The sequence below is a fragment of the Pieris brassicae genome, chromosome 2 (genome assembly GCF_905147105.1).
Source record: "Pieris brassicae chromosome 2, ilPieBrab1.1, whole genome shotgun sequence".
Taxonomy (NCBI): Eukaryota; Metazoa; Arthropoda; class Insecta; order Lepidoptera; family Pieridae; genus Pieris; species Pieris brassicae.
Window position 1 is genome coordinate 5,921,576 of NC_059666.1, and position 21,165 is coordinate 5,942,740.

General features: G+C 32.3%; 1 protein-coding gene across 2 annotated transcripts; it reads right to left on the minus strand.

Annotated features, from left to right (window-relative positions):
* Nucleotides 1-857: 857 nt before the first annotated feature.
* Nucleotides 858-19,468, minus strand: LOC123720084 (probable sodium/potassium/calcium exchanger CG1090). 2 transcript variants are annotated; one of them, XM_045676545.1, is made up of 17 exons: nucleotides 19,196-19,468; nucleotides 12,769-12,931; nucleotides 12,269-12,417; nucleotides 11,450-11,557; nucleotides 11,038-11,179; nucleotides 10,457-10,567; nucleotides 9,881-10,058; nucleotides 9,165-9,311; nucleotides 8,930-9,018; nucleotides 8,509-8,624; nucleotides 8,107-8,229; nucleotides 7,518-7,599; nucleotides 7,049-7,213; nucleotides 6,325-6,427; nucleotides 5,934-6,064; nucleotides 5,469-5,575; nucleotides 858-4,720 (listed from the first exon to the last, which is right to left on the minus strand). In XM_045676545.1, exons 1-17 carry the CDS (start codon nucleotides 19,205-19,207, stop codon nucleotides 4,628-4,630), a joined length of 2,019 nt encoding a protein of 672 aa, XP_045532501.1. In that variant the 5' UTR covers nucleotides 19,208-19,468; the 3' UTR covers nucleotides 858-4,627. The 2 variants fall into 2 exon arrangements, with proteins under 2 accessions (XP_045532501.1, XP_045532502.1); XM_045676546.1 differs by lacking the exon at nucleotides 19,196-19,468 and adding an exon at nucleotides 13,316-13,454.
* Between the last annotated feature and the right edge of the window lie 1,697 nt (nucleotides 19,469-21,165).

The following is a 21,165-nucleotide window of genomic DNA, read 5'->3' on the forward strand; positions in this document are numbered from 1 at the left end:
TTTCATTAAAATTAATGCCAGGAAAAATATCGGTATAATTAGGGGCTCGCTCGCCTGTTAGAATTGCATAACAAATGTTTAAAAGGTTTTAAATAAAATGTGTCGCTATTAGATATTTCGCGGTTTTACCTTTACTGCTTAATACTGGACTATATGTAATCAAACAGTTTTTGTCTCATTTTGTAATACACGTAACCCAAAAGACGTCCCGTAACGTGATAGACACATTTCTGCTTTTGTTGTTTGCTCACTTTTAATAAAACTCCAGCAATCGTTCGAGATCGGACACGGCAACAGCGTAGCCTTTTTCGCATCCCGTCACACGATCAACCTTTGATTACAACGGCCATTAATGATAGGCACAACAAGGACTGGTTTGTAGAGCTGAGGAAAGACTCCATGTTCATAATTTACTGATTTTTGATTCTAAGACGCTGACGCCGAACGCTGTTAATTGCGCACAAAGAAAAAAAAGCGCGACGTCGCTTAAGAACTAGGCTGAATTTAATTAGTATACATTTTTACTGTTATTGTTTTTATTATTATTAAGATCTCATAGCCTCGCTTCGTAACTTAGTACTTTAAATTTATAAAAACAAACATACTACAGACAAATTCTCTGGCACCCCCTCACGGGCGATTATGAAATGTTCGAATTAATGTTCCCAACGTTACCTGTACCTTGGCTGTTCCTAGTTTGACAATCTGTTCACACAGAATTGATCTAATCCACATAATTGTGTCATCGAAGACTGCACTTCAAGCGCGCTGTTATATAGTCGGCTTCAGTTTTTAAAACAGTGTTTTAATAACCCTGAATAAAAGAGCAGCATTTTATGTTATTGTTTATTCAACATCATATTACTTACAGTATTTAACAATAAATTCAAACAGGTCTGAGGACTTTAAACAAATGAGAGTATTAGGCTTTATACACACTAAAGTTTCTAACACTAACCACATTCGATAAAACTATTGATTACTTTAGATATTTATATTGGGAATAAGGCTCCACAAACACGACGCTTCATAAATAGGTCATGTTAAATCAAGGCCAGAATTCTCCAAAATTTGTACCTACATATCATCTCTGTACATAGTTTCACTCTTGCATAATAGAAATCTTTCGTAATGGAAAAAAATAAATTTAGTATTGACTGACGTTACATACGTCAGATGACACTTTACCCCTTATAAAGTTAAATTAAACCAAAAGTGGATTATATTTCAAAAGGGAAAAATTAACAAGTTTTGTGGTTTATTTGCTCGATTCAGACTTTATTGTAAATTTGAAGATAACCATACGCATACCAAGCTTACAGCCTTATTAAAGCCAAAGCTACATGTCGATCTTGTAATTAAAAGCGTCGTCTAAGTGAAGGTGAGTAGTATAAGTCGGTATAAAATTTAACAAATAGAAGTGTTAATAAATCCACTACGAATCGTTGAGAAATTTCCGTCGGACTCTGTTCTTATATCTATAAAATCTATTACATCATAATATTTAACCAATTTCACAATTTTCATATTGTTTTTAAAGGTTACTTCTGCTCATTATACCTGCACCTCAATGACGTCATAATGCAACTACAAAAAGCTACAATTACGCTACGTAGTAAATCTATATGCAGACATAATACCACCGAGTTATTAATATAAACATTCATTAGTAGGAAGTAAAATAAACAGCTGGTTTTTTCATCACTAGATAATCTTTATATTCAATGACTATATATATAACATTAGCAATATTTTACTACATGAATATTGTGAAAAAGGTACTAAAGATAATAAACTTTGAAGAGATAACAAAGATTTAAGAGCTAAACAAGTGACTAGTCTTTAAATATAATCTACAAGATGCGTTAAAAATGCTAATGATTATTAAATTATAATGACTAGATTCTGCGCAGTTACAACACTTATAAATTACGTAGAGTTAGCGTAACTAATGTCATTGTCAGCCGCCATTTTATTTAAACTCGTATAGATCGTATTTGGCATTAATTATTAAAAAAAATATTAAATGGCGAGTATTTATTTGATAAATAAACAAATTATATGAAACAAACATTTAAAATAATAATAGTACTTGTAATGTTACCAAACAGGTAATGAGAAAGACCAATATAATTTACAATTATTCTGGACGTCTATTGTAGAACGCTTTAATAAAGCTATTTTACTAGAACGTATGTACAAGATGTTTGTTCCTATTGATGTATTTGTTAAATACAAAATAGCACTCTACAATATCTAGGCAGTGCGATTGCGTCTCTACAAAGAAAAAGAATTCTTTTTTTCCTATTAATTTACAAACCGGAAAATGGACTTTATCAAGAACATTTGAAAAATTAAAAAATAAGTTATTGACTTGACATGAGATCGTTAACGAGATGTGAAGAATGTGATATTTTCTTTATTAACTGTAATTGACTTTTATAACATGGCATTTTATAAGAAAGATTAACATTTAAAAATATTTAAATTAAAGTTTTGAACAGAATATTTTTCAAACACGTGACGTTTCTACGATAAATTTAATTGACATCTGATAGATAAGGAACTTTTCTACTTGTTCTTGGGATGACCTATGATATAAACTTACTTAATTTTTTTTTATTACGTCGAAGAAGGACTACTTCGATTTATATTTTCAACAGATCACCACCAAACCTAAAGATATACCTAAATCACAGCTATGGGGTGTGTAGAAGAAAAGTGAGTTTTTGAAACCACGGCAATGGCAGCGAACATAATATATTTAAATAGCGCATTGACAGTTGACATTTGCCGTTTTAAAGCTAAACGTTGGTCTTTAAACAGGATAATTTAAATTTTATAAATGTAATACATGTTACACAACATTCACCATAACTACTAATATACACACATTAATTACGATGAGTACTAGCAGATACATAGACAAACGATTATATACCAATAACATATATATAAACTACAACTTAAATTTTATTGAGCTACCTAGCATTTCCTAATACACCTATATTAGAAATCATATTGTCAAAAAAAATTACAACTATTTAAGTTTATCAAGGAGCTTTTAGATACAACACAAGCTTTTAAATTTAATAAGGTAACATGTAACATATTTTTATTCGAAGATACATTTGATTGAATAACAAGAACATTATATGCGTCTACACATTAAAGCTATACTATTAGATCTTGTGTAGGTACGTAGTGTTGGGATAGTGAGAGCCTTATAGACTTAAATTATTCAAATATTTATATATGCCTATAACGATGGGTAAGATAGGCTAATCGCAAATACTTTTTTTTATTATTTGTTATTCATTCATAATAAACTCAACTTACATGATTTTTATGATAATCTTATGTTTTTAAAATTTAATATGAGGTTTCAGTGTACTGAATTAAGAGTTTTCCAAATTTACATAAAACTGTAAAGTAAAATTATTTTCATGAGGTAGAAAATACGCTTTAAATATACGCTAAAACTGAATAAATTTCGAAAGTAATATGTACATATTGTATATAATACAGGTACTAGGTACAGGCCAATTATTTGATAAATAAAAATATATTGTCTGGTAGCATAATATAATTCGTCTTTTGTCGATGTGTTAATTTCTGAGTATGTTCTGTAAATGTTGTCTCGTAGTGTAAATAAATAACTCTTCATTTTGTGCGAACATAGGTAAATATCTAATCGGTTCCCATATTAAAACTATAGTCGTTCCAGGATCTTATGCCACTTGATAAGGGACATGATTGAGCTTACTTGATATACTATTAAGAACGCGTACGTTCAAATATTGTATCACATATTATGATAAACTTATAGCAATGTATGAGTGAATGTTTAGGTTACAATTAATATGGGAACACTAACTACTCTAAAGAAACATCACATTGTTAAACTTTAAATTTCAAATTGATATTTCCATACTTTATGTGTTTTACAATTAATATTAATAAAAAATAATTACTAACTATTATTGTCGATAAAACATTATAGTAGACAATACACATTTATATAAATTCAAATTGTTTTAAAGTGAAACAGTTACACACAAATTTGATATTGCCCAAACACTTTTACATGTATAAATTAAAAATACACTAGTAGTCAAGCACGCAAAGCTGGTATATACCTAACTTTAGAATTCTGAATTACTTTAGCCCGAATGTTGAATGAATTATACTAGCCCGTATGATACATACAACTCAGATCATGATTTGTTGTGTAAACAAATATTGACTTGCAATTATTATTGATTAATAAATCGTGTTTTAAAATAATGAATATCTAACGAGTATTACTATGTAATGAAATCACTATCTCAATATCAAAAAATATAAAGTTAGTTCACAGTGTCAAGTTTCGTTTTAACACCCTTAATTTGACTACATAAAAGTACTCAATCCACTTTGTTCCAGAACAGTCATCAAATAATATAGAGTGCATTTCACAATCAGCTTAACGGTTATTGTGAAATGATAGTCTATAAATCATATTTAATATTCAATTAGACGCTAACCGCTCGTTAGTTATTTTGTAAGATGGACGAATATGATGTCGCATAGGTACCGGCCAAGTCAATTCGCCTTAAATCAAAAGTTTTGGATGAGACTTTTGGACTTAATAAGTTGATAGACAGTCTGGCGGGTGGAAGTCTCCAAAGATATTTAACTCGTAGAGACTAGCGAGCGTGATGAAAAGTAAGTACCATACCTGTAATTATAAATGAGTTTAAAGTGTTTGTTTTAAGTAAATGCAACTGCATGTAAAGCGTTAAATTTTTTTTTCAGGTATGTATCATTTTGTATCCTTCCTTAATATATAACAAAAAGCTAGTGAATATTGAAATATACAAATTATAGTTTTAGCCCCGATTAAAAAACTATACTTCGACTTTAATCAAGTTAAATATTAAATATATCAAAGTCAAGTATTACGAAAGTTTTTTTTTTCAGAAATGGTTGAACAAATTTTAGAAAATGTAGCAGAAAAAATGCTATATCTTAAACTTTGGCAGAGTGTAAAGTTTGGATTAATAAATGAAACGAAAATTACTTTAAAATTGAAATAATATATATTCGAATAAATTTTGTTCAAAGGGCTTGTAAATTTACATGGAAAGAGATATTACATAGTATGGCCAATAAGGCAAAAAATTTCGAGTAATTATAACGTTTTAGGTAGCTGGATGTTAAATCATGCACATGGAATACCAAAAACCTTAGTTAAAAAAGGGATACTAAATATCCATTTCTATTGTAGGTAAACTACTATGTAATTAAGAAAACACTTTTTAAACGGATTGAAACTATGTATTATTATTATAAACTTAAAATTATGTAAATAATTATAAGTTTATAATAATAATACATAGCTTCAATCCGTTTAAAAAGTGTTTTCTTTATGTGTAAAAGCGATGTTAACAAAAGACAATACTACTATGTAATTATTTCATAAATACCATTAGGACTGCCCCAAATTTGCGATCTAGCTTCCAACCGTTGGCGTGTGTTGCAAGCACCAAGAAGATAACCGTAGAGAATAGCGATAGGGTAGAGTATATCAGACCTGAAAAGAACGACGTACTGTAATATTGAATTTTATAATATTGAGACAAAGTATAAGGTTTATTAAAATCAACCATTTCGGTTTTTAGCATAATATTGTAATCATAAAAGCCTTTTACGTTTTGATTTGTGTGAAGGAATTGTTATGATAATGTTAACGTTTGGGCATAAACTATTATTTTTAACCGATTACAAAGTGAAGGTGTAGGTTAGCAATTTGCTATGTATGTCCACATAACTCCTCCTTTTTAGACTGATCTCAATGGGTACAGATGCGACTCAGTTGCGAAATTTTTGCTTTTTAAATTACTTTAAAATGAGTGTACAGAAACCATCAATATATGAAGAGAGCTATATACCTTTGCTGATGACATTTACGTGACTTCCAGGTTGTATGATGGCTGTTTGAATGAACCACGGCAAGCCAAGACATACCAAAATGTCAAAAACATTGGACCCAACTGCGTTTGATACTGCCATATCACCATAGCTACAATCACCAAATATTAATACCCTTAAATATTTATAACGTTTATATTTATTAAAAAAAAACTTGGCGCTAGAACCCTAGTGCTCCTTGATCGTTTTTCTTTAAAAGTAGGTGCCTTTTACGTCACGTCCTTAATTTTTTCAAAATAGCTTGAAACAGCAATAAGAAATTGCTATTCCATTTTGTATAGTTAGAATTATTATAATAACGATATTCATGTTAGGTAATAAAGCATTTAGTATCAGTGAAAAATGGCTTACCCCTCCTTAATAACAGCCAGCGAGGATAATGCATCAGGTACCGAAACACCTGCTGCTACAAATGTCAGTCCCATTACTGTATCTGGGATTCCAAGAGTGTACCCTGCACAACACAGTAATAATCCCTTTAGGTCGATGCCTGCTTTAACTAAACCTCGCGTAAATTCAGTTGAAGTAAAATATTTTTGGGTTTTGGGTATGTAGGCTACTGAGCCAATACCCAAAAATTTAGTTATAATTTTTTAATTCGGAGTTTCACTTCCCGAGATTTCAGTGTTGTAATATAGATTTAAAAAATATGTTGACTTATATCGCCTTATGGAGTTTTTTCAAATATCTAATGTGTGTGACGAGTATTCAAGGCAATTTTGTTGATTTTCATAAAAGTCAAGAATAATAGACATAACATTTATTACTAAAAAACACAGAAACACACAAAATAAAAATAATGAGAGAAAACAACAACAACAAGTAATGAAGTCTTGTGTAAGTAAAATAAAATAATTGTTAAGAAATAATTATAGAAATAATAATTGATAAATAAATATTTTTGGGCTTATACTATAATATATAATATATTTATAATTTATACCATACAAGTATAAAACGAAATTACTTTTCATCGTCTACATTGTTAGACCTACCTTTTGTTTAAAGTAACAAACTTGTCGAGTAAAAATGTGAAATCTTTTTTTCTAATAAAGACGTTATGGACAATACTTACCAATAACAGTGATCATCCAGACCATGAAGTAGGAGTAGAAAGAGATCCACAGCATAGAGATGATAAAGGTGACCGGGTACCAGGGCCCACGGTGGTCAGGCATCGTGTGCCGGCATGTCCAATGGACGGGGAAGGCCACATACCAGCAGACTAGTTGTACCGGATCTGATTTATTTTTACTTACTTAAAACATCACTCAACAAAGGGTTATTATATCAGTAACATAAAATATAAAATTGATTAAAAACTAAATAATAGTGATTACAAAGTGTTTAGACGCCAGCCCTCATACGTTTGTGTTTAGAGCGATTATACAGAGCTTTCATGGTACATTTATAGTGGGTAAAACACAAAAGAAATAGAAATAATAATGATTTATTAATCAGACCAGATCATGTTTAGTATTCTCTATTAAATTAATAATTAAATTTTACTAAAGGCAAAAGAATATAACTATTCTGTAACTCACTTGCTCCTTCTGGCTTAACAAGTGGGTTGACGGCTGTGTCAGGGTTGTAATCCTTTGCTTTATAGTAAGCAGGAACTGCGGGCTATAGAAAAATAAAAGTAAATAACGTACAAGATATCTTTGATTGCAAACTGTTTAAATTTTTTGAATTATATGTGTACTGCAAGGATCCATTTTAGGTCCTATTGCGTGTGTTTGTAATCTATATTAATCGGCATTGTTTGTAATCTTTATAATTGATCTTAATTTTTATAAAGATGTGTGAGATAGTTTGTCCTCGCAAGATTCTTGATTGCCAGTTCTTCTTGTCCGTTCTACCCTTGACTTACGAACTATTAGTCAATGTAAATTTAGAATCAATTTAACATATTTTCTGTTGACGTTCGTCTTCATGGTCACTTATATGAATAACGTTATTTTGAGTTTGATTAATGTAGAATAAATTCTACAAGCAATAGTTTCTCATGCATTAGAGAATGCAGTCTCTGCTCTTCCTTATGCTACTATCATATATCATTAGGATGGCCAGTCTTAATTGGGATTATCATGAATGCCCAAAAGGGTCTTCTTTGTATTGCATTTTACTAACCTGTTGTGTTTGTTGTGGCTGTTGCTCCTGTCCGGGTGTTGATGGAGTCTGTGCAGACTGTTGTTGTTGCCGCTGCTGTTGTTGGTTCGTCGCACCCCAGCCTTGGTTTGATGGATTTTGTTGCTGTAATTTTACATAAGGCTTAATTTGTATTGTCGTTTAGGATATTTTTAGAGTTCATTCAGAATTTTAATTTTATATGTTAAAGTTATCCTATGAACAAAATTAAAAAAATAAAGATATTTTTTTCTAAACGAGTTTAGCTCGAACTAAATTATAAAATCGAGTAAAACTAACAAACTGTTAAAGAATTCTTAGAAGAAATCCGAAGAAGCATTCTGTTTGTATGTCAATTGAATAGAAATTTAATGGATTTTTAAATTAATTTATTTTAAATGTTACCATCGCTGTCTCCTGGTCCCAGGCATTGTTAGGGTCCCAAGTGGAGTTGGGGTCCCAAACGGGAGCCTGCTCAGCGTGATACGCGGCATTCTCATATGCACCGCTAGGGTTATACGCTACAAAAAGCAAGAAAATAAATTTGTCGAAACTTACACGCATGAGCGACTAAAGACACACACAGTCAACCTTGTGTCCTTATTAGTAAATAAAAACAAATTTCTAATTGTAAAGTGACGTTAAGTGAACTTTGAATATAAAAAATTATAAAATATTGAAACCTGAAAGTTGACCTACAGACATCAGACAACCAATAGTATTAGTATAATGCGCGAATGTATAATTAAATGTATATAATATATTCAAACGAAAATTCTGCCGAAATTTCATATAAAAAAGGAACTAAATAAATTCATGAACTCACGGGCTGGTTCGGATGGTGATTCCTTTTGTTCTCCTTCCACGTTGGTGTACGGCGAAGTGCCACCAGGCACCGGAGCTGGTACTCCGCTCCTAATACACATAGCAGTTTAGCAGCTACACTCGATAAATTTCGAAATAATTATGATCAATATGACCACTGAGTACGTGCTGCACCAAGCATGGCTTCACACCGAATGTTGATTTTTTCTGCTATGAACATCTATTCGGACGCTTACTTGTATGTGACGAGTGCTGCCTGTTCTTCCCGCGTTGGTAGTTTGAAAGGTAATGGCCAAGTTAACACCCACGCCTCTAATGCGGTGTTGAACCGCAAAGCCACGCAGTATACGGCATACATTATCAACATGAATAAAGCTTCCGGCCTGAAAAAAGTACAGATTAATTTAATATTTGACGGTCTTTTTTAGAGAGATTCTCGATTCTCTCGTCGAGATTGATACTCTAAATTCATTTAGAGTATCAATCTCGACAAGGAATCAGGTCAGATTTGGCATTAATGGATTCTTTGCATGTACTTTGAGTAGGAAATTTACATAAAAGACTTCTAACTAAAGAACTAAGATTGTCTTTGGTAAACATACCTTTTACACATTGAAAGAAAACAATTTTTTAACCGGATTAAAGCTATTTGTATAAACTAAACTAACAATCCGCGAAAATAGAGGACACCGTGAGTCATTTCTGCAAAAACCCGTCATCTTTTAGTCGATACCAACTCCGGGGAAATAAATACAGATAACACAACTTTCTTTACAGGTGTGATACTTTTGACATTCAACACCTTTTGTATTCAGTCACCGTGACCACGTACGCTGTAAAGCACGCGAAACGTCGGAATAATTAAAATTATGTAAAATATCGGTAATAATATAATCCGGTTAAAAAATTGTTTTCTTTCAACTAAGATTGTTAACTTTTTTTGTAAACTTACCAGGAAACATAATTGTTTGCGATGGTGCACAGCATCACCAAAATTGAAATGGCGTAGAAAAAGCAATCGCGGCATAGTGGCCACCAGTTGAGGTGAGAAACTGTACCAGCGCATAAAGCACAAACAGAGATCACGAACATTATGTTAAATACAGCTGAGCCAATGACACCCGACACACCTGTATTGCCAAAAGTACATTACACAAATTTAGAAATACAAAGACCTCGAAAAACGAAAAACTACCATAAGCTTCTATCATTTTATCTATCGAGTCCCCGTAACACGGATGGTGGAAGGACCAATTCTGCATGTTTTATTACTTTTCCTTAAAGGCAAAGGTGTAACCATTTTTACTACTAGAATTAAACCAAAGACCTCTGTCGTTTGCATAACCAATTGAGAGGCAGCGCGGCGATTATGTTCTCAATATTTAAAATGCCGTAACTGTCTAATAAGCTCAAGCCTGTCTGTCTGTTTCAATGATATTTGTTTAAGTAATCTTTGGAAAAAAACCGGATATAAACTTATGCAAATTTATTAATATTTAGTTAAATCGTTTCAGGCTAAAATACTTACCAATATCATCTTGCGCGCAAAATACTCCTATGACAACAGTAGCGAGCTCTGGTGCGGAACTACCCGCAGCCATAAAGGTTGCACCCGCTACGTCTGGAGTCAGCTTGAGCTCTGAGCATATACATATTTATTATGTAATTAATGTTGAAAATTACAACAATATACAGAAATAAATGTTATATTGAAAGTCTTATCTTAATCTTTTAAATAAACAATGGCATGTTTCGTTAGGTTAGGTTTCATCACAGTGTACTCAAATTTAATTTGTTGTATTACCTACGTAGGTTATTAACTCAACATAAACATTTAAAATGAGAATTTGATGCTTTGAATGCTATACAAGAAGACGAATTTAAAAACTATATAAACATATAGGTAATAAAAGGAAAACGCCGATTAGGAAAATGTTATGGTTATCTGTAGCCTTGCTTCAGGCACGCATGTTTTAATAACGTCTTCATAATCTGTCGTTGTTATTCTATCAATCATACGAACTCTCTCTTTTTGGGTTTGTTTAAGGATTTATATTAGAGTAATAAAATATATCATATATCACATACTATATATATATATATATATACCTTCGCAAATTCTGTCAAGACTGCTTACAAAGTACTCGTCACAGACAATGGCTAAACCGATGAACGTGAAAACAGCCACGATGACGTGAAGGATCAGACCACCATGCTTTCGAGCGTTCTGACTCATGAGCGGATGCGGGAACTAGGAAGTAAATATTACTTATTAATTTCATTTTTCAATATACATATTTCTAATTAAAGTAATTATTTATATATTTTTTAGGTAGAAAGTAAGCAAACATAATAATATATATATTCGGGAACAATTATTTCGGATTGATAGACACACAAAACTGATCAGCCCTACTTGGCTTTAAAGAACAAATTTGTGTGGTTGCTTTTGTTTGTCTTCTTTTAGTTTAATGTGTCCTTAGGGCAACAACTTGGATGAAAATAGAAATAAAATGTTTACCTGCTCAATTGCGGGAGGAGTACAATTCCTAAGTGGATGTACAGTAGCTATTGCTTCTTCCATTTCTTCCAATTTCTCCTCTTTCCGGATCTCTTCTGTCTCTTTGTCCTATAGAATAGGACATATACATATTCAACGATAAGAAAGTTACTGAAATTTTTGTATATTCATAATTTTCAGAATTTTAGTGTCGTATATTTTCTTTGGCTGCTAATATATTCTTAAGCTTATTATAAAAAGTTTGTATTAGTAATCATAACATGCAACAGTATTTACAATTTTCTTAACCTACATAGTAATAATTAAGAAAATTAAAAATTAATAAAATGATTTTTAAAAATTTGGTTCCTGTGGCAATGTACCTTTGACGCCGGCAGCATTTCCTCGCTGTATTGGGATACTTATTCGATGAGCGAGGAAATCACCAGCTCTGGGGTGACCGGTACTATCTACCAGGCGCCAACTTAAATCTTTATTTAGCGCCTGTGCACTTGAAGCCCACGGCCCAAGAGTCTCTACTCCAAAGGAAACAAAATTGAAGTTGAAGGCAAGTCTTATATTTGTGTCGTTTATCTGCCGCCTGCTTTTTTTTTGCCTCTCCGAGGGTGGTGAGACGGTGCAGACATGTCCGTCCCATCTTCCAAGAGATAAACGAGATCCGGCCGCTTGCAATCGTCTCTAGCGATACCTGTTCGCTCCAAAATGGCTGGAACATTGACAGAGGCAAGAGAGCGGCGTATAATGTCGTTGAGCGCGACGTGGCCAGAAAAACGACGTGTGAACTTACTTCAAAAAGCATAATAATGTTGAAATACTCACGTCAACATAGCCGGCATCTTTTTGTTTTTTCTTTTCACCTTCATCATCTTCTTCTTCGTGAAGGCCCTTCATTACTTTCTTCCCTCCCTCTGTAGCTTTTATTTCCTCTTCTTTGCTTATTATTGCTGGTGTTACTTTTTGTTCCACTTCTGCAATGAAATAAAACTTGTCAAGGATTCATAGGTAACATCTGAATATTATGGATACGAGAGAACCACATAACCTGATTGCATTAATTTTATATTGACTTGCCGTTTAATGTATATCAATGCTACTTGTTGAATGTTTTTACTTTTTAAGATCCAATTCGTGTAGTATTCTTCATGTATGGTTTAGTAACCAACATTAGTATTATTTATTACGAAAGTGCAGGTCTATGTTCTAGACAAGCTAGGCTCGGCTAGGCTCTTTAGTAAATATAACTATATAAAACATTTATTCCTTACGTTTCATGGTTTGTAGACAACTTTCTATAATACTGTTCAGTAAAAATAATATACCTTTCTGTTCTGTAGTCAGGCGTGTAACTGCTGGCGAAACTATGTCACTAGCTGGAGAAGGTCCAGGCTCGGAGGGTTTACCCAATACGGCTTGGAAGACGGAATATGCAATGAAGAACACTGACACCACCAGCCATCGGTGGCGACGAGGCCGACGCATCCTCTGTAATATGATATACGGAAGCCTTAAGTATTAACTCTGAATATCACCGTTAGCTTATAGAAAAGTGTTATCTTTTATGATTTACTTATGTATGTATGTTCGTTGACTGTATATAAAACAACATTGTGATGTGTACTACTAAAATAACTGACAAATGAAATTTTATTATACATTGATTTGTTAGCGAGCTTCATTGGGGCACATTCAACATTCGAATATAGAACCCGGAAAATAATGAGCAAAATATAGTGTATATAACGTAAAAATCTACAGAGCTTGCTTGACGTAGCCAATCAGCAAGTTTTAAGCTAAAGTAATGCTAGTGTTTAATAATAACCTAAATAATGTCTACTTATTTTACCCGAACAAACTTTTATAACTGACCTTTACGTTATGTACTTTGCCTGTATATAGCTTTTATATATAAAGTCATTGGAAGCCAGCCAAAAGGCCTATCTGTCTAATGTAGCAAAAACTGGATAAATTTAGGTGAAAAAATGTATCTGCCATGAAACTATTCCACATTTCTTTAGCTTCCAGAACAAGCAATCAAGCAAGGATAATACTGTATTCTTGTAAATTCGTTGTAACAGTTTTGCTGAAAATTATTTGATTTTAAAATGACAATATTCTAATATCTCATATGTCAGACAATAAGCGACGAATGATGCCACAGTCACACAAGTATAGACAATAATATAATAGATACAGTTGTATATATATATATATACATATGTATATACCTAGTTGGTTGATTGTATAAAATGTATTATTTTTTTATCTTACGATTACCAACCTGTGGGTCAGACGAAAACCATTTAAAGAATTTTAAAGTTTAATCTTACTAATAAAACATTGAAACGTAACTTAATATCATTTAGTTAGTTTAGATTATCAGAAACATATGCCGCGAAAGATATGACATATTTGTCAAATTTTGTTAATTGTTTTTCCAAAAACTACAAATAAACACTTATGACTGAAATTTATGTACTCATACCATAAGTGATGTATTGAAAAGCGCAAGAATTTGCACGGGCTCTTGTTTGGAACGCTTTCAGTGCATGTTTATTCTAGGATTATAGAAAAAATTCTCAATGTAAAAGGTCTACGTAAGCAAAGGATTACGCCAAAATAATTACTTAGCATTTTCTATGCGATATCTACTAATTTCAATCAAAATGAAAAATGCATAATAGAATTCAATTAGATGGACGACAATGAAGACGTGACTTTTATTGATTCGAGCGCGACACCATTACGTGGTTATTACAATGGAGGTGAAAGGGGTGGCAGAAGTTGAACACTTGGTGTAACCCCCGCTATCCTCATTTACGTATTATCGCAGTTTATATTAGTTTTTCATCGAACTTGATTCTTAACAGACCTTTGACAATATTTTATTTTTATGTTTATGATAAAATGTGTGTAAATAAGTTCATGAGCTCATAACATGTTTATAAAAAATCTTATATCGTCCCTGGTGGTTAACGTGAGTTTGCAAACTTACCTATAACATAAACCTATAGTATATCAAATTCTCTATTCGGTATTATTTTTCAAAAAAACTATAAAAAAACTAACTTTATCACGTACAGCTTTATGAGTTTTATTTTTTATATTCTTTATTTTCTGAAAAGTTTTTGAATATATACTATTGTGGTACTTTGGTGTTTCAGCCTTTACCTGTGCTTTCACTAAAATTATGTATTTCAATCAATAAATTACAATTTATGATTTAAGTAAACTTTTAGCTTATGTTACATATATTAGTTTGCTGTTTATGATAAAAACGCTAACACATCGGCATGAATGGCTGCTCTAGTTAGTCTCGTCCTGGAATACGCTAGGGAGTGATCATTAGCTTAGATCTACGTGCGTATCATGGTTTGTATTTTCAGCATATTAACTGATTTTTCTTTGCTCTGAACTATTCGTAAAGCTTTTACCGTGTATTGTTTAAACTGGATATTGAAAATGTAAAATAACATTACCTCAAAGTTTAAACCTTATAAGCTCTTATATTAAAAATGCTATAAATAAAACGATTTCATTTTCAATTTTCTTTGAGCTCAAAGCTCGGAAAATTCGCTTTAAGTATCTTGCTCCAGTCTCCCCTTCACCGACCGGAATGTAATGCTAGTCTACTGGATATATTTAGCTGGACGGGTTTTATTGCAAAGTTAATATAATTACATTTTTCATTATACGTATTTGTAAGTGACCAGGCATTCAACAACAAAATTCAATTACAGTAATACAAAAAGCGAAATACGCACACTATTCTTAAATTTATAGTCAAGTAAAATTTTACTAAAAACGTATGTGCGAATGCAGGGAATTAAGAAATAATGCCATTTGCCACATTTGTTTAAAATTGTAGGTAAGGATTACTCTTTAGACTAGACACTATTCTGTCGCCATAAATAGGCTGTAGAACATTATTGGTACAATCGCAGGTAAATGAAGTAATTCAACAAAAAAATACGGGCTGTGGCGATCATTAAATGTTGATAAGTTACTCTGAGTGCAGCCGTGACGGTCGCTTTCAGGTGTAATAAAGTGGTTAGGGAAATTATCAGTTATGTAGTAAGAATAATTAATAATGTTTATTTTCCTGAATTTCTAATTAATAACTTTTTGAGAAGGATACAAGCTTCAATAGTGCCGGGGACTCGAATTGACGATCTATATATTTGTATAGTTTTCTTTGGGACTACTATTCGAACGCTTTACATTCGTGCCTAAATATATTTGCCAGTATACTTAGACGTTTCATTAAAATGTACCAGACAAACTACAATTGTCGATTTCATTACTATTCGATTTTACGTATAGTTTGACAAAGCTTGACGAATAAATTATAAAAATTTATGGATTCAGCCTCTTATGATTCGTATTATTAACGACACCCCTAATAAATAGGCCTAGGTTCAGTCATTGTCAATTGTAAGAAGGGCAAATAGATTAAACGAAGCCATACTTTAATGCGAACGCTTTCATTGTAAGTTATTACTATTATTATGAAGTAAATACACACATGAAACGTACCCTCAAAAACTTGGGTAAAGAAAATGAATTACAAAATTGGAATAAGACAAAAGAAAAAAAAAACACTGAAAATTATATTTTCAACATTATAACTCTATTTTGCTTAGAAAATTGGAAAACTTCACAGATTTTCCGCCAACATTTTACGACTTACGAGCCAGTGTTGTAGATTTCAATTCCGCGAAAAGGCACATTCATTTTCAGAGTTCAAGGGTCCCATTCTTAGATTTCGATGACAGAAGAGCCGAGCCCGATTCGTGATTGGATTAGGATAAGCCGCCCCAACTCCGCATTATGTTATCTTTCCGATTGCTATGGATTTGTCCCTTCAAACAAATTCGATAAGTTCGTTCGATCATGGACCAAAATATGAACACATATATTATATGAAATTAAGAATTTATGTTAGGTTCACACATTTAAACGAAGGTAGGTTACTTTTGCTTATTTAAATTAAGGTTATATATATATATAATTTATTATAAAATTACATTATCTCTTATTACATTTTACTTTGTTTCGTATATTAGGATACTTAAATATATATAAATATAAATACGCCCATGGACGCTCTCAATTCAGAGGGCTTGCGAGTGTTGCCGGCCTTAAAGAGTGGGTACGGTGTTTTCTTAATAGACCTTAAGTTCCAATAGTGGTGGTGCGGACGTTGAGGTGGTGCGGGTGGTATTTGCTTCGACGTCCGAAGATGAAACTCAGCTGCAGCTATCCGAACAACTCTACTGAACACACAGTATGCCAGCCTTTTAATATTCTTTTAAATATTTCATTTACGTTCGTCGACCAGGGAATTAATAAAACGCAAGAAGATTACGGAATATCTTTCTATAATCTTCTTATGTCCATGTCAACGATATAGCGGTAACGTAAAGCGTCTATGTGCCGCCATATAACGTAACAACTTCTTAATGGTTCCGTCTTATTGATTCGGCTTACGTCATAGTCCTTTATGTCTCCTCCATTACCCGAAATATCTGATTACTAGCAGATTTTATATTTTTTATTGCAATACGATACTGTGTTTATTATAATTATTAGCGTATCTGGGATAGAAGATCACTGGAAACTTAATTAAGCACATTCAGCGGATTATCAAAACCAGGTATCAGCAGAAATTATTTCAGTTGTAACTTTTTATGATAATTTACTATAGACTTAATAATTACGTATATATTCTATGCCTGTAAATTGAATTTAAAGTTTCACAGCCGCGTACAGCATACTAACGGGACAGAATTTGAAACTTGTTAATAATAAAAAGAGTTACTACTCAAATAGAAACGGAATATTTCAGTTTTCTGTGGGGTATGTACCTCTTTTCACGTACAAAATATATATTAATTAAACAAAATAATGTTTTGTAGTTTGCTTGTCATAAATCACGCGTTTTAATCCAATAAACTCAGCTGTATTAAAAACTGTTCGCGGTAATGTCAAGTGAAGCGGTAACAAGTTGACCCCCGCCCCGACGCCCGACCCCGTTTACCCGCATGAATGAGGTCATGTTCCATATCTAACACATTTCGAATGTTTTCATAAAGGTTACTGTTTATATAACTGTCATTTTATATGAATAACTTCTGCAGCTACAATTAATATACTGGGAGAAATTTGTTTAATAATGACTGGCTTATACAGCTGTTTAAATGTTTGTATTTTATTCTATTAAAAACCGTGTATACATATTTTGTAAAAAAAATCGGCTGAAACTAGGTTTAGCATATAACGTCGTATGGAAAACAAATACCACTATTTCAATGGTCTCGTCTTAAATTATTTTCGTAGGTTGTGTGAGTTGTTGAGTCGTAACAAAATAACGAAACATTGATCCAAACTCGTAACTGAGATTATACAAAACGTTACTAACGTTTATTTCTTATTCTTATTCGCGCATTAATCATAAATCAGCTTCAAATAAATAAATAGAACTTGACGTTATAACTTATTCCTAAAATAGCTGATAAAATCATTGATCTGGTGACCTTTAGCTGATTAAAGACAGTCTTTCTGCGTATCATAATAAAATTATGGTTAATTTCGCTTTCTGTCCTGTTTTTCAATAGCTATATTATAGATAGATTCAGATTATAATCATGTATACTTAATATATGTAAACTCTAATGTATCTCAATGTAAATTAAACACGAAAATTCAAAACTTTGTGTTTGCACATCCAGGCTCGTAATTTTTATTTTATATTTCTTCTAACTGCTACGACAACTAGTTTAGTATCTAGTAATTTTCGGTTACTTTTCAGTGTTCAGACCTATTAACATTGATACATTTGTATTCCAATTTTTTCGAGGATTAATACATGGAGGAACTGCGTTTTAAAAGTGTCGGTGCTAGCTGAATAATAATATTTGCTTAGTGACGCAGATTGTAATATGACCTCTGACCTTTGTGTTAATTTACGGGATTTCAGTCAGATATTGAAGTACAGACAAATATGCATATTTTTTATAAAATTACGACACGTACTGTTCTTCTATCGCAGCATACTCGTAATTGGTGTAACTAGGAATACGTAATCAACCTAGTTAGCAGTTGGAAGGATGATGGAAAGAAACTATTGCCAACATATTTATTTCAATATGGGCGGATGCCTAATACGTAGTGTGAATACGTTTTTTAAGTATGGTAACGGGAAATGGGTTTTTTGGCAAGTGAAATATTTATATTATATTATATATACTAATATTTTTACCTTTCGAAATTGTTGTTATTTTACGATTCTTTAAACTATTTAACTCATTTGACTCACTTCTGTAAGACTTAAGAACTCAAAAAGATTTTTGATACAAAATTAGCATATTTATGCGCATGCTTCATTATTTTTGATCAGGTCTCTGTTATATTATATGTTACAATTACTCAATGAGAAACTTAAAAATATTATGCTTATTTCTAAAATTGTATCAAGTAAAAATAATGATTATAAAACTATGTTATAATTTACGAAGACTTATGCAATTAGAATTTTATCTATATGAATCGATTGATTGATGAAAAACAAGTTGATTCGATATTATTATCAGATATTTGGTTTTAGATCTCTTTTTGTAATATGAATTGTATTGTTCTGATTGTCCATGACTTTGTGTTTGTTTGACATGAATAGATTGGCTAAATAAAAGACTAAACATAACTTATAATATTGAAAGCATAACTTTTTTAATAAATCCCGTAACTCACCGAAGGCTGCATGGCTGGCTACCGGCCAGCTGTTCTCAACCCTGCTATTAATACCACTCGGATATTGATTTTCCCCGGAACCGTTACGTAACTAACACACACCAAAGTTTACTACCCCTGACGCTATCGGCATTCATCTGAACATTTTAAATGAACAAAACCTATTTTAATTTACTAATTATTTGTAAATGGAAGGCGAGAATTGACTTCAGGGTTTAATACAATTGACCAAACGAACCGAGACGCCGAAGGCTTCACGTGTGAAGGCAGTGGCGCCACCGAACCTACTACTGGCGAAATTTGGCGACTGCGCAAAGCCCGTACAATTAAAGTTACATTTTTCTATCATAAATACCACTTTATGCCGAAGTCATAAGACTCATTTTTGAGTAATAGTAGTAAAACCCAATGCTTATATATTAAGCCGGTTTATAAATGCTTATTGGAAGGGGATAAAGCTTGAAATTCAGTGAACTTGTACTTCGTGGTCGTTGGTCATTTTGTTTCAGTTTCATACATTGATGAAGCAGACATTCTGGCGTCTACGTCACTTTATCGGTTGTAATTTTACTTAATAACAGTTAACATTAAAATTGACATTAAATATCTATGCACTTTGATATTTACGGGCCGAATTATTATTTAAAACTGAATATCTTTTAAGATACAAAAGAAAGTAATATTACCTTAAATCTTTTAAAAAAATAAAATAAAGAGCCGGTTTTGTTTGATATGTTATATGAGATATAACATGTGTATATTTTCTTTAAGAATATAACTAGATTAATTCTGTATTTCTTACAGAATAAAAATGTATTATGTGAGAAATTGATTCTTATTATAATCATACATACTTTACGGGCCGGTATTTTTAACTAAGAGCTTAAAAATTTAGTATTCAAAGACTATCTGATTCACTTAATAGAACTGAATGATTCCATGGAGGGATACAGCGAAGTACGCTAAGTTAGGAATAAAAAGACAGAATTTTATTGAATTGAATGAACACTGCTGCGTGGACGGTAATATTCAGGAGACGGCGAGAAAGATCTTTAAATTTTGATGTTTATGTATTCTTGAAATGCTGCTTTCAAAATCGGTGCCCTTAATAGTTACAGCTATTTTTTATTTACCATTATTACTACGTAGGTTAAGAATATTACAAATACTGTGTAAGAGCTTAATTATATATTGTATGTTATACTAGCAAAATAAAAGAAAGCATATTTCATTTACACACAACATGTTATGTTTTATTTATGTATATTAACAAAATGTCTGACCTGCACGTGAATTTTGTGTTTCTATTATTTTATTCTTCTGAGCAGTGTTGGCCTAGTGGCTTCAGCGTGCGACTCCCATCCCTGAGGTCGTAGGTTCCATCTCCGGCTGTGTACCAATGGACTTTCTTTCTATGTGCGCATTAATCATTCGCTCGAACGGTGAAGGAAAAAATCGTGAGGAAACCGACTTGCCTTAGACCCAAAAAGTCAACGGCATGCGTCAGGCACAAAAGGCTGATCACTTTCTTGCCTATTCGATTAAGAAATGATCATGAAACAGATACAGAAATCTGAGGCTCAGACCTTAAAAGGTTGTAGCGCCATTGATTCATTTTAATTATTTTATTCTAATAATAGATTCGGTTTGAGGTAAAACGAATAGCCAATATTTAATTCATTTATGAAACTATGGTAGAATGAGGCCTTTAACTGTTATGCAGTTCCATATGATACTTTGTTTAACTTCTTGAATTAGTATTGAATTCCTAGGATAGCAACTTTTTAGCATAAACATAGATTTTCTAACCTGGACATTGAGCCGTAAGCATTTATTTATTGGTTACCACACCATTAACTCCTAATAGTATTTACGATATATTTTTTTTGAATCCCATGGGAGATGGGACGGAGTTAAGTATGGAATGCTTGTGTGGTCACGTTAGCTCCGTCTTACCTCTCTCGGACAAG